General features: G+C 36.4%; 1 protein-coding gene across 1 annotated transcript in view; it reads left to right on the forward strand.

Annotated features, from left to right (window-relative positions):
* GLRB (glycine receptor beta) overlaps positions 1–17,175 on the forward strand; it is a 65,229-nt gene that overhangs the window by 26,254 nt on the left and 21,800 nt on the right. The window contains exons 2-5 of the mRNA XM_065877455.1: positions 1,140–1,246; positions 2,943–3,010; positions 16,576–16,805; positions 16,913–16,995. Of these exons, the coding sequence (XP_065733527.1) occupies positions 1,140–1,246; positions 2,943–3,010; positions 16,576–16,805; positions 16,913–16,995 (488 nt within the window). The remainder of the gene's footprint in view (positions 1–1,139; positions 1,247–2,942; positions 3,011–16,575; positions 16,806–16,912; positions 16,996–17,175) is intronic.

The following is a 17,175-nucleotide window of genomic DNA, read 5'->3' on the forward strand; positions in this document are numbered from 1 at the left end:
TGTCTGTATCAACTCACAGTAGTTTTAGATTTTTTCATACGCTTCTTAATATCTGTCATATTTCACCTGTAGTGGTTGTATCTTATCAGCACATTGTACGATAATTAACACAGAAAAGAATTGCCTGATAGGTCAGAGCTGGGATTTTAAAACAAAGCCAAGCACATGACATTTTTTGCTTCCTATAATGTCATTTATGAAATTGACACTTTTACCGTATAGGTACAGAATAGACAATGCTGGATGCTCCAAGTGTAGTTTTAATCTTCCCTGTGATTTTCATGAATATTATTTTTGGACTGGGAAAATGATTATATGATAAGACTTTACAGGTGGTAAATGAATCCAAACCAACAGTAAAGAACAACAGTTTCCATTGGCTTCCAAGGAAGCATTTACATGCTCCCAAGCAACCACCAGTTTAGTCAAGATTCATTGTTCAAAGTTGATTAAAATAGAAACAATGGCATTTTTTCTCTTTTTGATAGTTGACAGCAACTATGTGCATGTAAAAGAAAAGGCAGCTGTATCTCAGAGCTCTGTATTTTCCCTGTTTAATTGGTCTGATATTTGAGGAACTGCTTTTACCAATCCCCTGTGTATTTTACTCCAGGGAGAGCACTCCTCGTGTGTTTCTTGGACAATATCATTTATGGGTCAGCATGATTGTTTTGTGAATTCTTGGACCCTCTGGCCGTATCATCCTGTAGTATTCACATACTCCTTTGCTTAGGTGGAAGGTTAATATTATATATATATTATTCAAAAACTACTTTTTGCTCTTGTTTCCTTGTCTGCCATTCTTTTGTGCTTGTCTAGATTTTGACTGCATGTTGCTTCAGGACAAGTGAGAGGTCTGCTTAATTTTATTTAAAGAAAGTAACATGAAGTATTTAGGGCAGTGTTTCATGCATTTGGTAAAATTAAACGCTAAAATACTTTTTGTGTTTCTTTTTATTTTTTATGACAAATACTTTTTGGGATTCTGATAAGTCTACTACTTTTCACCTCTATTTGGAAAAGCCATGCTGCAAATTTATCTCAAAAAGCGAAGTCTTTTCTCCAGTGAACATCACGCATTCCCGTTGCTTGCTATTCTAAATACTTACCAGGGCTTTGTTTTGCTTTTTCTCGTATAGGCAGCAGTCAGCCGAGGACCTTGCCCGAGTACCGGCCAACTCCACTAGCAATATCTTGAATAGGCTATTGGTCAGTTATGATCCCAGGATAAGACCAAATTTCAAAGGTTGGTCTCCCTCCACCCCAGTATCTCCATTCTTTGCAGTTTAAAAACTAATTTTATCTGTATAAAATCATTTATTCGTTTTATTCAAAACAGTATATTTTAAATTGACATCTAACTGTCATGTAATGTGCTTAAGTCAGAGCAACTTAATGCAAAGCTGTTTAAAGATAAGCAAAGCATTAGTTCTAACAGGCTTATATAGTTCCCAGTTAAAAACAAAAATATGTGTTGTGAATTAATAGGCTAACCGATCTGATGGGCTTTCTAAGTACTTTGTATTCTTAACCTTAATAATTTAAAATTTAGGCTCTGACTTTCATTCAGACACCAAAGTTCTACTTTGTAGGAGAATGGCCATAGACTCATTTGAGCATAGAGAACGCTCTGATAGACATTTAAATTCTTTTTTTTAAATCTTCATTAGGTTTTTACATTGATTAAAAAAATTCCCTCTACTCTTTAGCTGAAAAAAATGGCCATATGGTTTTTAAAAGCGTGTTAACTTTGTGAATAAAATGACTATGTTTTCTTCAAGAAAACATTATCTCCTATCATTCCTTTCAAGAACCAAAACTGTACTTGAGCTAAAAGTTGTGGGAAGATGGTACAGCTTGCCTCCCTCCCTCCCTTCCTCCCTCCCTCCCTCCCTTTCTTTCTTTCTTTCTTTCTTTCTTCCTCTCTCTCTTCCTTTCTTGCTTCCTCTTGATGAGTTAGGAAAAGTTATATGAATATATCTCTGGAAAACTGTCATCTTTGTTGCTGGTTAAGGACAGGTATTAATGTAGATTGGATTAACATTATAAGGCTTGATTATTTTTCCTTTATGGAAAAAAGAAAGAAAGAAGGAAGGAAGGACAGAAGGAAAGAAAGAAAGAAAGAAGAAAGAAAGAAGAAAGAAAGAAAGAAGGAAAGAAAGAAAGAAAGAAAAGCTTGCAGCTGCTTCTAGTCAAGTGAAGTTATACGACTCTGTTATAGAAACAGGGTTTTTGTTCATTGCCAGAACCTGCGGTTACTTTCAGCAGCACTGCGCTCTGGGTTGTCACATGTCTACGCTGTATCGATTCAACACCTGTTTTTCATCAGTCAGAGGTTATGTGGCTAAAAGGCTACATTCACATTTTCCCTTTGTTAGCCCAAGCAGCGGTTCACAATGAGTAAAAAAAAAAAAAAAAGGTCAGGCAAAAATCTTAATAATGATTCTGTTATATGTCTGATTAACTTTGCATTTTCATGAATTAAAAATCAAAATATAGCAATTGTAATTGGATTCTGCATTACCATTTAAGGTAACAATTTAAAATGATTATAAAATGCAAAAAAAAAACCCCATATTTTAAAAATGATGTTTTTTAAAGAATAATTTACACTCTCTTAAAGTAAACGCATCAGCCCAATTAAAAAAAAATTTAAGGTAAATGTATTTTCCCAGAATTTCTACAATTTAAGAGAGAAATATTTCTGAATAAATAATGCTATAAAGTACAAGGTAACTCATTTTTTATTTGTGTGTTGATCCCTATTTAGAAAAATAAGTCAATAGCAACTGTGAACATGGTATCCTGAAACCATAGGTTTATAATTTTACATCCATACAGATTGGAAAAAATAGAAAAATCAAATGCATAAACCATAAAAAATGAAGATTCTGACCAAGTTTTTTACAGCTACTAAATATATCCTTAATTTTTATTGACAGGCATTCCTGTTGATGTAGTTGTCAACATTTTTATCAACAGTTTTGGATCTATTCAAGAGACAACAATGGTAAGATTGCAACCAATTTAATATTTTTAATTGAGAAGATTTTAACTGGAGGATAGTGGAAGAAATTATAACTGAAGAATAAGGAGTAACTCTCAGGGAAAAAAATGCAAGCTGTCTCCTAGTATAAAATATTCAAATTTCAGGGTTTTGTTGAATCAGTGATTTCAATGGCTTTGTGATTTTGCAATTCAAATTTAGTCTTTATATTGCATTGAAACTTACAGACTTGGGAGAATTAACGTACTCACTCTGAACGGCTAATTGGATACCACCTGGGAAAAGGATTTATGCAATTAATATTCTGGAGTGACATTTTTTTCCTAATATGCTTATGTGTAGAAGCATTCAAAAATATTTAAGTGTTCACAGTTTTCTTTTTTTCTTCCAATTTCCTGAGAAGAATCTTTGTTTTTTCTCTTGTGCTAATTTTGTGATGTGTGGAGCAGAGAATAGTAAAAAGCAAATTTGATTTTCCTAAACTAGAGTAGCGGAGCTCCCTGGAAAGATTATGCGACACAAAGAAAGGGCAAGGAGATGGCCAGGAAGAGAAAGGAGGGACAGAAAAGAGCTAAAGGAACAGAGAAGGGAGGCTTGAGGTGGGGCTGCCATCCAGGGTGAGTTGGGCCTTAGGGGCAAAGATGTCTGTGGAGGGTGATTAGTAGATGCCCTGAGCCATGTGTGATGCAATTACCCCTCAGCTTTTAGAAGACATTCGGTACAGTCCACTTATTAATGTTTTAACATATTAGATTTGTACCCTTTTTGAAAAACCATATGCTGAAATGATACTTTAGGTGGGAGAAAGAAAGCTTAATTTTTTTTTTTTTTGGTATCTTTTTTCTTGAGATACTTATATTTTTCTTAAGGAATAATATAAGGTTTGGATTAAAAGCCTAATAGCAATGGTTAGAACACAGTAGAGTTTTTCAGGGAATACCTCAGACCAGAGAAAGAATGATTTTAAATACGTTTTCCTTTATTCCTAGGAGCAGCAGAGTATGTTACAAAAGCAATTGTATATTGCATTTAAATTATGACACCTATTTTTATATTAATTAATATAAGAATATATTAATTGTGAGGAGGATGTTATTTATTTTTATAGAACCATGTCTTTAGCCCTGAGTACTTGATTTTTTTTAGACAGTATGTAGATATTTTGGATAATTAAAGATTTTGAAATCAAGTCCAAAATTCACTTGCAGTGACTTTAGTTCACCTAAATGGCTGTATGTCTAATATAGTATAGATCACTAGAAGACAGCTCTGAAATAAAGGACAGACAACCATATATCACTCAGGAGACAAGGATAGCCCTCATCATTTGAAAATATGACTAGCTTATCTAAGCACTTCACTTAACAAGAGTGAGAAATTTCATTTTCTCAAGGTCAGACTTTCAGGGGATCTATTTGGTATCTATACTCTTCCCTGTACCCTGTTTTATCTTTCATGGCACCGTTACGCTAATCCCGAAACACCACCATCGAGGTGTTTCAGCCTGTGGGAAACATTCCCAACTCTATCTTGCATTTTAGGACAACTAATGCAGGGATGTTTTTTCTCATTTGCATGAAGGCTACATATGTGTCCCAACTCAGGCAGTACCATTAATGTATCTGTTCTTTAATGAACATCGAATGCCTCCCAAATATCAGATGCTACACTTCTCTAGGTCCCATCAGTGGTTACTTAATTGTATCAAGCTGAAAACATGTGGGGGACATAGAAAAGGAGTAAGAACTTTCTTACAGGCTATTTGAGGATTATAACAAAATACTGCGTAATTTCTCACATAATCTTCTCTTGTCCTCCTGCCTGCTCTTCACAGTAGCGAGCCCAAAGCACCCGTTGCTGGGACCAGATCCCACCAGTTTTCAGCAGCGTCTTTGTCGCAGCTACTTGCCTCGAACCTCCATTTCTCGTCTGTAATCAGGGCCTCTTACTCTGAGCTACTCCCACTCACCCTGTGCCCCCTTTTCCATCCAGGTCTTTCAGCTCTATCACGTTTGTTAAACCAGATCGCTTCTTGACTGTAATGCAACTATTTTTGTGTCTTTTCCTTTTGTTCTCTGATGGACTATTAACTCCTTAAGTCAGGAAAAATGTATTCAACTTCTTCATTTCCTGTAAAGTAGGAGACAATAGGCCCTCAGTTAGTGAACACATAAATAATGTCATATTATTAACTAATACCGGTTAAATAAATGAACAAATAAATTCTATTTGTCTAGCAAAAAGTGAGTCCACGTAGCCATAAAAAAATTGGCAAGCAAATTTAAACAATAGACTCATGTTGAACATTTATAGGGTTAAAAAACAGAGCAGGGCTTCCCTGGTGGCGCAGTGGTTGAGAGTCCGCCTGCCGATGCAGGGGACGCGGGTTCGTGCCCCGGTCCGGGAGGATCCCACATGCCGCGGAGCGGCTGGGCCCGTGAGCCATGGCCGCTGAGGCTGTGCGTCCGGAGCCTGTGCTCCGCAACGGGAGAGGCCACAACAGTGAGAGGCCCGCGTACCGCAAAAAAAAAAAAAAAAAGAGCAAATAATGTTATAATAGTAGAGGGTTAGTTTTAGAGACCTTTATGCAGAGGAACCAAATTATTTATATTTACTGTTTCTTTTGATGAAATAACCTGGCTTTCCCTTGTGTTGGGAAGACACAGCCCAAAGGTTCAGAATTGGAACCATACTCATCAAATAGACTGAAGTGTTCCATTTTATCGTAAGTATTATTTTTTGCTTTTGCAGTGTTTATTTCATGCATACCTATAAGACAGAGATTTATAGATGTGTGTTTCAAGGCTGTCATATTTTATAGATTTACTCAGTCTTTCCAAAAACAGATGCCCTAATACCTTGTTGCTTAATAGTTAGGAAAGGTACAAGCTATTCTCGATATAGAGATAACATTAGGATGTCTTCTAAGGGAAAAAAGTGTTATCTAAGACAAGCTTGCTCTTCATTACTTGTTATAGATACCAGTCAGAAATAATAGTGATGACTCAGCAGGGTAACTAAGAGGGTCCACGTGTGGAGAGCAGTTATTTCTTTCTTTTTCCTTCCAATCACCCAGGGTGGGCTTTTTTTTTTTTTTTTTTTCAGCTTCATTGAGGTATAACTGACAGATGAAATTGTAAGAAATTTAAAGTGTATGTGATGATTTGATATGCCTCTATATTGTGAAAGGATTTCCCCCATCAACTTAATTAGCACATCCACATTTATCTCTTTTTTTTTTTTGATGAGAACATTTAAGTTCTATTCCTTTAGCAAATTTCAATTACACAATTGTGTTATCAACTACAGTCGCCATGTTACACATTAGATCCTCAGACCTTATTCATCTTACAACCTAAAGTTTATACGTTTTACCAACCTCTCCCTATTTCCCATACCCCGAAATTCCTGGCAATCGCTCTCCTACTCTCTGATTCTCTGAATTCAACGTTGTTTTAAGACTCGACATATAAGTGATACCATGGAGTAATTGTCCTTCTCTGTCTGGCTTATTTTACGTAGCATAATGGTCTGCAGGTTCATCCATATTATTGTAAATGACAGTATTTCCTTCTTTTTTCCAGACTCAATGGTATTCCACTATATATGTATGTATATACCACATTTTCCTCATTCATTCCTCCATTGCTGGGCGCTTACGTTGTTTCCATGCCTTGGCTATTGTAAACAATGCTGTAGTGAACATGGAAACACAAGCGTCGCTTCTAGATATCTTGTTTCCTTTGGGTATAGATCCAGAGGTGGGATTGCTGGATATGGTAGTTCTATTTTTAATTTCCTGAGGACTCTCCATACTGTTTTCCATAGCAGCTGTACCAGTTTGCATTCCCACTAATACTGTAATATTGTTCCCCTTTCTCTACATTCTGACCAGAATTTATCTCTTGTCTTTTAAAAAAAAATTTATTGAAGTATAGTTGATTTACAACGTTGTGTTAGATCTCTTGGCTTTTTGAAAATAACCGGATAGCATATTTCTTAAAAACAAAAGAAAACAAACAAAAAGACGCCTCCCAAAAAAAAGAGGTTGGAAAAGCAGAGAGCCTTAGATGTGTCTAAATACGATATATGTTCATAGAGACGGTATGATGAATAGTGTAGTGTGTAGGTTGTGATATCAGACAGGCTTGTGCTGGAATCTGTTGTGTACTTGATGTGTTACACCCTGAAAAGAGCGAAAAAACTATAGAAATAGAGCAGCAGCGTTTTGCCTGGCATAGTAACTCTTAGGGGTGGCTCACTGTTTGGTTGTCATGCATTTGCCAATTAACGTACCATCAGGATAGAATCTCATCCTAAAGAAAATGAACCGTTTATGTTTGTTAGCAGCTTCATTGTACAGTTGTGGTTTTGTTTATGAATAGCCCCCTGGGAAATTCCCCTACAAAGATCTGCTGAAATAAAGGAAACCCTAAAATTTGGAAGCTTCAGTGTTGCCCAGAGCTTTCCTCTGCAGCTCAGATCTTTCTACTTTAACCTTAAGGCAGTGGCTTACTCCAGAAAACATAATGTAGGACACAGAGCTTGGGGTGGGCGTAGCGCGAGGAACTGCAGACAGAGGTGGGGCAACTTCTGAAGGAGGAGGGCAGCCCTCTCCTGCAGTGTATGAAGTTCATTGCCAAACAAAGAAGCCGTCGAGGTGGTGTACATTAACACTGCTGTAAGGACATTTTAGCCAATTCTGTTTGGAAAACATGCCTTCCTGCTTATTTGTCTCTAATTCAGAGGCTATTTTTTTTTTTTAACACCTTTCTTGGAGTATAATTGCTATACAGTGGTGTGTTGGTTTCTGCTTTATAACAAAGTGAATCAGCTATAGATATACATATATCCCCATATCTCCTCCCTCTTGCGTCTCCCTCCCACCCTCCCTCCCTACCCCACCCCTCTAGGCGGTCCCAAAGCACCCAGCTGATCTCCCTGTGCTACGCGGCTGCTTCCCACTAGCTATCTAGTTTACATTTGGTAGTGTATAAGGGTAAGCTGGGACGAAGTGAGAGAGTGGCAGGGACATAATTCAGAGGCTAACTCGCTAAACTAAAATCAATCTCACATTTGTTCACAAACTGTAACTGTGTAGTGGAAGAAACAACGTCACAGCCATATTAATGCTCCTTAAGCCCTTCTAACCTCCATGGTTATGTATGTGCTCCTTCAGCTTGTTTCATAATCTCATTTTTTAGCTTTATGGTTCCTATTTCTCATGTCGGTGCGTTGGCATTCTGCTACCTTCCATCTCTGTAAGACATCGTTGTTAATGCTGTAAGTGATATTTACTGGCTTAATCGCAGCGTTACCCAAATCATCAAATAAATGTAATCATCCTCATTTGAATTTGGTAGAGCAGTCACTTGTTGTATCAGTTTATATGCTACTGCTGGTGACTACCGAAATAAGACCTTCAAAACAAAAGAGTGGTTTGTTAGAGGCGAGGTGGCATCTGCTCTATGGTTATACTGAAAATATTTGTTGATTTTTCCATTCAGTTCCTACCTTTGGCTTACATCAGTTGGTTTTTAGAATTGAAAATGTGAACTGTTGCACTTGTGGGGGAAATTAGGTATTAGGTTTATTGTAACGATCTGTACACAGACACTTTACCTCATCAGGAGTACGTAAGAACTCTTTCATGGAAATAAAAGCCTGATTATGCAATCCATTTTCTTTGGTGTAGACACGCTTTGTAATTATATCGAATTATTGTCGCACTACGATTCATGATCCTGCCAAAGCTTTCCGTGCCTTTGTGCTGCATGACCTTTTCAAGAAGAAAATCGCGTTTGGGATCAGCTCAAAGACCTTCATTCTAGTTCTTGGCACTTACTTACTTTGTTGTTTTAAAACAATTTGATTTTATATATTTTCTTCTATATGTAACTTTAAATTTCCTTCCTTACAACTTGTCTTAGTTTACTAAGTTACTCTCTATCCTATTTCTCTTAGCTGTATTATTCAGAAGCACTGGTGATCAGACGTCGTAAGTAAGAGGACTGTACAGCTGACCCTTGAACAACACGTTTCTGAAATGCACGGGTCCACTTTCTACAGATTTTTGTCACTATAGTACTATATACGTACTACAGTATTACACGATCTACAGCAGTTGGTTCAATCCATAGATACAGAAGGGCACACGATAAAGTTACACGCGGACTTTTGACTGAATGGCGGGTCGGCACTACTAACCCTGTGCTGTACGAGGGTCAACTGTCTTAGACAAGAAGGAAGGATGAGAAATGTCCCAGTTTTATCTTCTCCTTCCAAAATTTGTCATTATGAGCTGGTGCAGAAAAATTAAATTAATGGTGTAAACAGTGCTAGCCAAATATCCTAACCTGTCAAACTGTCATAGAAATTATTTCTTCCCTTCTGTCTTTAACAGAAATATATTGGGCACTTGCTACATATCCAGTCCAGCAGACTGCAACTCATGTAGTTTATAGTTTAGGGTGGTCGCATTGTATCACCTAGCAGGCGAGAGTTGATTTTCTTGATTTCCTTGAACGCCATTTTGTTTTTTATCGTAATGTAAAGAAATCAAATGAGGAAACACCACGTATGTGAGCGTTAGGTAAAAATTACAAGTAACCAGAAGAGGTATCCTAACAGCAACACAAAATATAGATGAACGGTTCTTAATGTTAAAATATCATTAATGAAACTAACCATTTTTAGTGCCTTCTCGCGAAATGTTTTTATTGCCTTGAATAAGTGTAATTTGGGTGTTAATTGGTACTGAAAATCTTGGAGAACATCCATTCTCCAGATCATGACTACTAGTGTGCTATTTGGAATGAATAATGATAGTATTTGTCACCAAGTTCTTTCAAAACAATTAAGTAATTTCCCAGTGATAAAAGAGGTCTGTTTCTGATGGGAAGTTGTTTATTGCAAAATAAATGATAGAGCTATAAGTATAGTGATTGAATAAGTGAAAATGAAAATAAATAGGTTTCTAAGTTAGTTATCTAGATACAGAGCCTTTGAAATGCCAATAAGTAGCAATTATTTGGAAATGCCCGTAAAGCATGAACCAAAGCATACTAATTAATAATCTTTTATCTTTTAATGAATGTTAAGCCAAAGCTATTAATTTAAATTGTGAAATTTTTAAACACTCTTAAAAGATGCATCAGCGCGCAGCAACTTGTACTGAATATAATACTATGTGGCTACACAACTAATAGAAAAGCATCTTGGAAGCACTTTCCTAATGAGATAATAGGACGCAATGACCAAGAATGATACAATGAAGTAACTGATTTCCAGTTTTTCAGCGATACTCCTTGTAATGCAACTCTGGAGTTCTACTCAGAAATAAAATTTGAAAGAGGATTACAGTAGAGACTCAAAGCTTGTGGTATATTGAGCTTACATCAGTGTAGCTGAAAGCAAGAAGCGTTCACTTCAGGAGATGCTCAAAGCAGTTTCAAGATTTGTGACCTAGAAACGGATTACCGTTAAGAATAATTGTAGGTCGATCACAGTACAGAGCAAACCCGATGAATTACGGTATAGGCTTGATTTTTTTTTTTTTTTTGAGGCAAAAAGCCTATTCACCTCTATTACCAACATTATAAAAGAATAACAACATTAAGGATATATACTATCAATAATGAGACAAAACATCGATACTTGCTTAGTGCTTAATATAGCCAGATGAACTTTGTATACTTTACATATGTTTTCTCATTTATTGCTGATAAAAAGCCTGTGTTGTGGGTGTATCATTATTATCTTCATCTTATAGATAGGCAACGTTGTTCACGTCCTAATTCTCTGTCATCTTGCTTTTATATGCCACAGTGTTTTGCTGAAATCATCAGTGTCTCCCTCATTTGATGAAAGTATTCAGTTTGATTGTACTTGACCTTTGATGGCATTTATTGCTGTGAACCATCTTAAAGCTTTTGACTCTGGTTTGGTGAAATCACATTCTCAGGGCTTTCTTCTTTTTCTCAGACTTCTGAGAAAGCCAGCCCTTTAAATGCTTACCCTCCCTAGGGTTATTTTATCCCCTGCATTCCTTCTCTAGGTAGGAATATTGGACAAACTCTTTCTTAGTCTTGATTTTTTGGGGTAGTGTTTTCAAGATTCATTCATGTTGTAATATGTATCAGGATGTCATTCCGTTTTATGGCTGAATAATATTCCACGGTGTGTGTATATGTATATACCACACTTGTCTATCCGTTCATCAGTTGATGGGCACTTGGATTGTTTCCACCTTTTGATTATTGTGAATAATGCTGCTATGGAAAAGGGTGTACAAATAGCAGTTGTAGTCTCTTGCTTTTAATTCTTTTGGGCATGTACCTAGGAGTGGAATTGCTGGATCAAATGGTAATTCTATACTTAACGTTTTGAGAACAAAGCACAATTTTTAAAAAGTTAAAAACATGAATATTGTAAGGACATGTCAGTGATTTATTTGACTCATTAATGAGGGAACCAGCCAGATAGTAAAGCTGATTCAGTAGAGAATTCAGGAGACTGGAGAGAAAGAATGCTGCAATTAGGTTGCTAAATTAGATATACTTGTTAATGTTCCACAGGGCAATAAAGGCATACCTTTGGGAATGTCTTTCCTACCTGACAGAAATCATTTGTAATTTAGTAATCTTCTTGAAATGACATAATTGTACAGAGTCTGGGCCCTAATCTATAGAAAATGGCAAGTCAAACAAAGTTACATTTTCCTAGAGACTCATACAACCCTTAGGTGGGCTTGTTAGATAGCATTTAGTGTGATGTTGAAAGGGCCATCTTTTTGCCTGTCTCCAAATTTTGGCTAACTTTTTATTTATTCCCTTTCCTTTTGTTTACATAATTTTTTGCATTTCCTTTTTTTAAGTAGACTTTATTTTTTAGAATAGTTTTAGGTTCACAGCAAAAATGAGTAGAAAGCGTAGAGAGTTCCTGTCAGCCCCTTACCCCTGGACGTGCAGAGTCTCCTCCACTATGGATTTACTCCACCGAAGTGGTCCTGTGGTTGCAATCGATGACTCTACATGGACACATCATCACCTAAAATCCAGAGTTTAGATTAGGGTTTGCTCTTGGCATTGTCCATCTGATGGGCTTTGACAAACATATGATGACATGTATCCACCATTATGGTATCAAACAGAAGAATTTCACTGCCCTGGAAAACCACTGTCTTCTGCCTATTCATTCTTCTCTCCCCCTAACCCCTGGCAACCACTGATCTTTTTACTGTCTCCTTAGTTTTGCCTTTTCCAGAGCGCCATTATAGTTGGAATCGTACAGTATGCAGCCCTTTCAGATTGGCTTCTTTCACTTAGTCATATGCATTTAAGGTTCCATTATGTCTTTTCATGGCTTGATGGCTCATTTCCTTTGTGTCGAATAATATTCCACTGCCTGATGGAGCACAGTTTATTAATCCGTCACCCGCTGGAGGACATCTTGGTTGATTCCAAGTTCTGGCAGTTATAACTAAAGCTACAATAAATACCTATTTGCAGGTTTTTGTGTAGACATAGTTTTCAACTTTTTTGAGTACGTACCAAGGAGTGCAATATGATACGAGTATGTTTAGTTTTGTAAGAAACTGACAAACTGTCTCCCAAAGTAGCTGTAATATTTTGATTCCCAGCAGCAGTGAGAGTTCCTACTGCTCCACACCCTCATTTCCATTTGCTGTTGTCAGTTATTTTTAGTCCCTTATAGTTTCTTTATGGCTGCAGGAAACGTGTGTCCAGGTGCAAGCCCTGCAGCAAAGGATCCCAGGTCCCAGGTCCCAGCCTGTCTCAGACATATAGAATAGAAAGGGGGTTGACTGTAGATTAAAACATTCTTGTATCATTTGTAATTTTGTAATTTTTCACACAGACAGTTTATTTTGTCAAGGTCTCTGATACTATCTAGGGCTTTCATCAGCTTTCAGCTGATTAAAATGCTTTGAACTTAATAAATGATAAATGACATGAATATATTCTGGGATGGTGTGGAAACATTGATTAGACTTCAAGAAGAATTTAGAAAAATGGACTTCACATGGAAAAACACTATTGCAATTGCTATAAAAATTTTAAAAGAAAAATAATTTGGCGATACAGTTTTAGATGAGTTAACCATTCCATTTTGGAAATAGGTGGGAAGTAGAACAGCGCTCCCAAAAGAATGTGTGCCTGTGTGGAGATTTCGAGGGGAGCTCGACACAACGCAGGCTTAATTCCTGAAGTTCCACCCCAAACATTGTAAGATGGCTTCTTTTTTAATTATGCAAAATATGCTGAAGTTAAAGGTCAGCGTTGCTTTAATTCCTGTCAGATATCTTTCTGATATTGAAAAAATACTGATATAGTGTCTTTAGAAATTAATGACTAAGAAGCAAAATGTAGTTGCTTGGGTCTAGATAAGGAATACCAACGAGATCTTAGTATTTCTATCTCTACACATGTTTCTCACCCTCTTTAAAGTAATAAAAGCTAATATTAGGCTAAAACAAAGCATCCAGTTTTAGAAGCCACACTGGTAAAGTTGCTTGGGAGTTGTGCCCAAATAATACTGAAAGAGCCTTGTCAGTATATGGCAGTGTCTCAACGGTTATTTATTTTTTTATCCAGTGTCTCAACGGTTATTTATTTTTTTATCCAGTGTCTCAACGGTTATTTATTTTTTTATCCAGCCTCCTGTTTCTGGAGAGGATTTACAGTATATAATAATAACAGAAATACAGTGAAGTAATTGAAACAGTACTAAATATGTCGGAGCCATACAATGATGGTCATACCAGGATGTGAGCTATACATTAATTCAATTAGCTATAGGGTTTGAACTTAATAAATGTTCAGTTCCCTAGCCGCCAGACAGAAAGGAAACACGACAATAAGCTTACCTTGTACTTCCCAGTAATAGGAAGCATTTATGAGCACCAAGAGACCATTTTCATAGTATAAACTTCCGAAAATAGTCATATTTTTGTAAGGCACTTAGGCCAAATATGCCTAGCACGTAGTAAATACCTATACAAAGATATTATAGTTATATTTGGATAAGCAAATGAAAAATTACAGAAAAATTCATCTTCAGTATTTTCATGTCATGGTTATTGACCAAAATAAGGGACCATAGCTTTAATAATAAGCTTATAAAAGATACATCGGCAACCTCATCTGACCCTTAGGACACAGTATTTTATCATAATACCGTGAATGCGTATTTCAAGTACCACAGCTTAAAGATGTAGTGTTTGATGATTTACCTGGATAAGAAACAGTAGTTATAAGAGGGTAATAGAATAGCTTTTACTGTATATAATTTTAGAATACCAGTCATTTTGGCTGATCATTACAGGAAAGCTTTTTAGCAAATAATTTGGAATTGGATACTGTTAAGTGCGCAAAGTAATGGCAAGTGTATGTCAACCATGTGCTTTAGCGAAGCTAGCATACTAGGAATTTTATTTGAAAATGATCAGATCTATGGTGTATTTCTTCTTAAGTTGGGGGCCATGCATGTTTTTCTGGGATGAGAAGAACTTTGGTCAGGAAGCAGCATTGTGGCCACTGGAAGGCTTACCAGCTGATAGGCCTATGTCCTGGACATGTTTTGAGCTAATTTCTTTAGCTGTCACAATCAGATATGAGGTAACCACTTAAGTCCCATTATGAATTGTAAGATATGTTTATATTTGACAAAAAGTTAATGGAGCTGTGTAGTGCAGGTCTTCATCTTCCAGGGTCCTAGGTCTCCTTCACGTCCTCCTTGATTCCATGTTCGTTTGATTAGGAAAATGTTATTTTTGTTTTCCCTGCCAGTGGTACAGATACGTTCAATGCCAGCTTACATAATTCTTAATTTATTTGACTTTCGCACTTCAAGACCACCTGCGTATGATTTTTAACAATCAATTTATATTATGTGTTGAAGTTTATTTATTTATTAAACATGTATTTAATTGAAGTATAGTTGATTTACAATGTTGCGTTATATGTGTTGCAGTTTTTATAGACATCAAGTTTAGCTGTTAGACGTAGGTAGGTTAAATCTTACTTCACTGTCTGTAGTTCAGTAAATATTTATTATCAATATGTACCTTACCCTCCTCTGATTACTATTATAGAATCTGAACATCATAGGAGAGAGGAAGTGAATTCCTCAAATTTTCCTAGTCACTGTGCATTGCTTATGCTTTATTTTATACATAAATAAAATGTGCGCATTTATGTTTCATATAAATATGTTAGGTCTTATTATTTAAAGAAAGATAATCTATCATGTCTTCCTATTTAAATATTTGGATTTTGATTTGAAGTTTATGATCTGATTCATTTTGATCATGTCAAAAGGCCATGGATAGATAGTATTTTGTGAATTTTGAATGGGTGAAAATAAGGATGCTGAAGCCCAACACATTTATGCCTTGAGCCCTTTGGTGCATATTCTGAGTTCTGCATATAAAATTAAAAGAAAACAACCTGAGCATAATGCCGCCATGGTGCTTTGGACTGTATATACCCCAGTAACCCAGTGTGTGCCAGAATCTCATTTCACTGGCAAATATAAAACGTATCAGGGTATTAAACAATGTTTCCAGGTCCATATATCCTTGGAATATACATGTCTTGATATAATCCAACTTTTACAAAGTTTTACAATTAAAACTTTGGAGACAGGCAAAAAACTGAAGAAAAATAATCAGCTGTTTAGTGGATTTCAAAACCTTTTCCTACTGGAGTTGAATATAACATTTACACATTTTTCACGTACTCTCATCTGGCAAAATCCAAATGTTATTTGACTACCTCTGTATGATCATTTACATGTATGAGTAGGCAAGGATCATTTTTCCTTTTCTTCCTCAAGTATAAAGTATGTGTTTTAAACATATGTGTAGTTTTGTTTTATTTTTATTGATGTACAGTTGATTTACAGTGTTAGTTTCTGCTGTACAGCAAAGTGATTCAGTTATACTTATATACACACTCTTTGAAAAATTCTTTTCCATGGTGGTTTATCCCAGGCTACTGAATGTAGTTCCCTGTGCTCTGCAGTAGGACCTTGGTGTTTATCCATCCTATGGATAAACAGCTTCCATCTGCACACCCCAAACTCCCACTCCTTCCCTCCCCACCCCCCTTGTAGCTTTATATACATATAAATTATTTTTGTAGCTTGCTACTTAGTAAGATACAAGTGAAATATTTTCTCTTGGCTTCTTATCTATTTTTAATGAAAATGTATCCTACTTTTGGGGGAAGAATAATGGCAGTATTTAGCAGTTCCTGTGCTTTTTTGACGATACCAACTAACCCCCTGGTATAATTGGTGTTTGTATTACAGTAAAGCAATTATTGGTAAAGTTCTATGACGACGTTTGAACTCGCAAGCGCTAAGAGGATGTCTGTAGAGAGTCTGAGAAAGACACGAGGGGCTTTTTATACCAAGCTATTGTGATCCTTGTTAATGTTGGAAGAGCAAACGTATTTGTACTGCTAATGATTGAACCCTTTTTATTCTGGCGCTGAACGCATTCTTAAAAATGGCAGTAAACACACACGCACACGTAATTTTCCCAGGATTATAGAGTCAACATCTTCCTGAGACAGAAGTGGAACGACCCCAGACTGAAGCTGCCTAGTGATTTCCGGGGCTCAGATGCCCTGACGGTGGACCCCACGATGTACAAGTGTCTGTGGAAACCTGATTTATTTTTTGCAAATGAAAAAAGTGCCAATTTTCATGATGTAACCCAGGAAAATATTCTCCTCTTTATTTTTCGGGATGGAGATGTCCTCGTCAGCATGAGGTACTCTCTTCTCTCTAATATTTGTAGATTCATATTTTCCTTTAAAAATCAGCATATCACAGAGACATGTGTTAAACAACTTCTAAGACGTCTGTTTCTGCTTTCAGGCTATCTATTACTCTTTCGTGCCCTTTGGACTTGACCTTGTTTCCCATGGATACACAACGTTGCAAGATGCAACTTGAGAGCTGTATGTAAATGAGACCCTAAGTCACCATAGGGATAAAAATGCTTAAAATTTCTAGGCAATACATGCTACTAATATCTTAGATAATAACGGTGAAACTAATGCTTTTGATTCCAAACAGACGTTAGAATAAGTTATTTAGGGAAATTATAGTTTTCCTTTTACTGTATTAATTTGTATACT

The sequence above is a fragment of the Phocoena phocoena genome, chromosome 5 (genome assembly GCF_963924675.1).
Source record: "Phocoena phocoena chromosome 5, mPhoPho1.1, whole genome shotgun sequence".
Taxonomy (NCBI): Eukaryota; Metazoa; Chordata; class Mammalia; order Artiodactyla; family Phocoenidae; genus Phocoena; species Phocoena phocoena.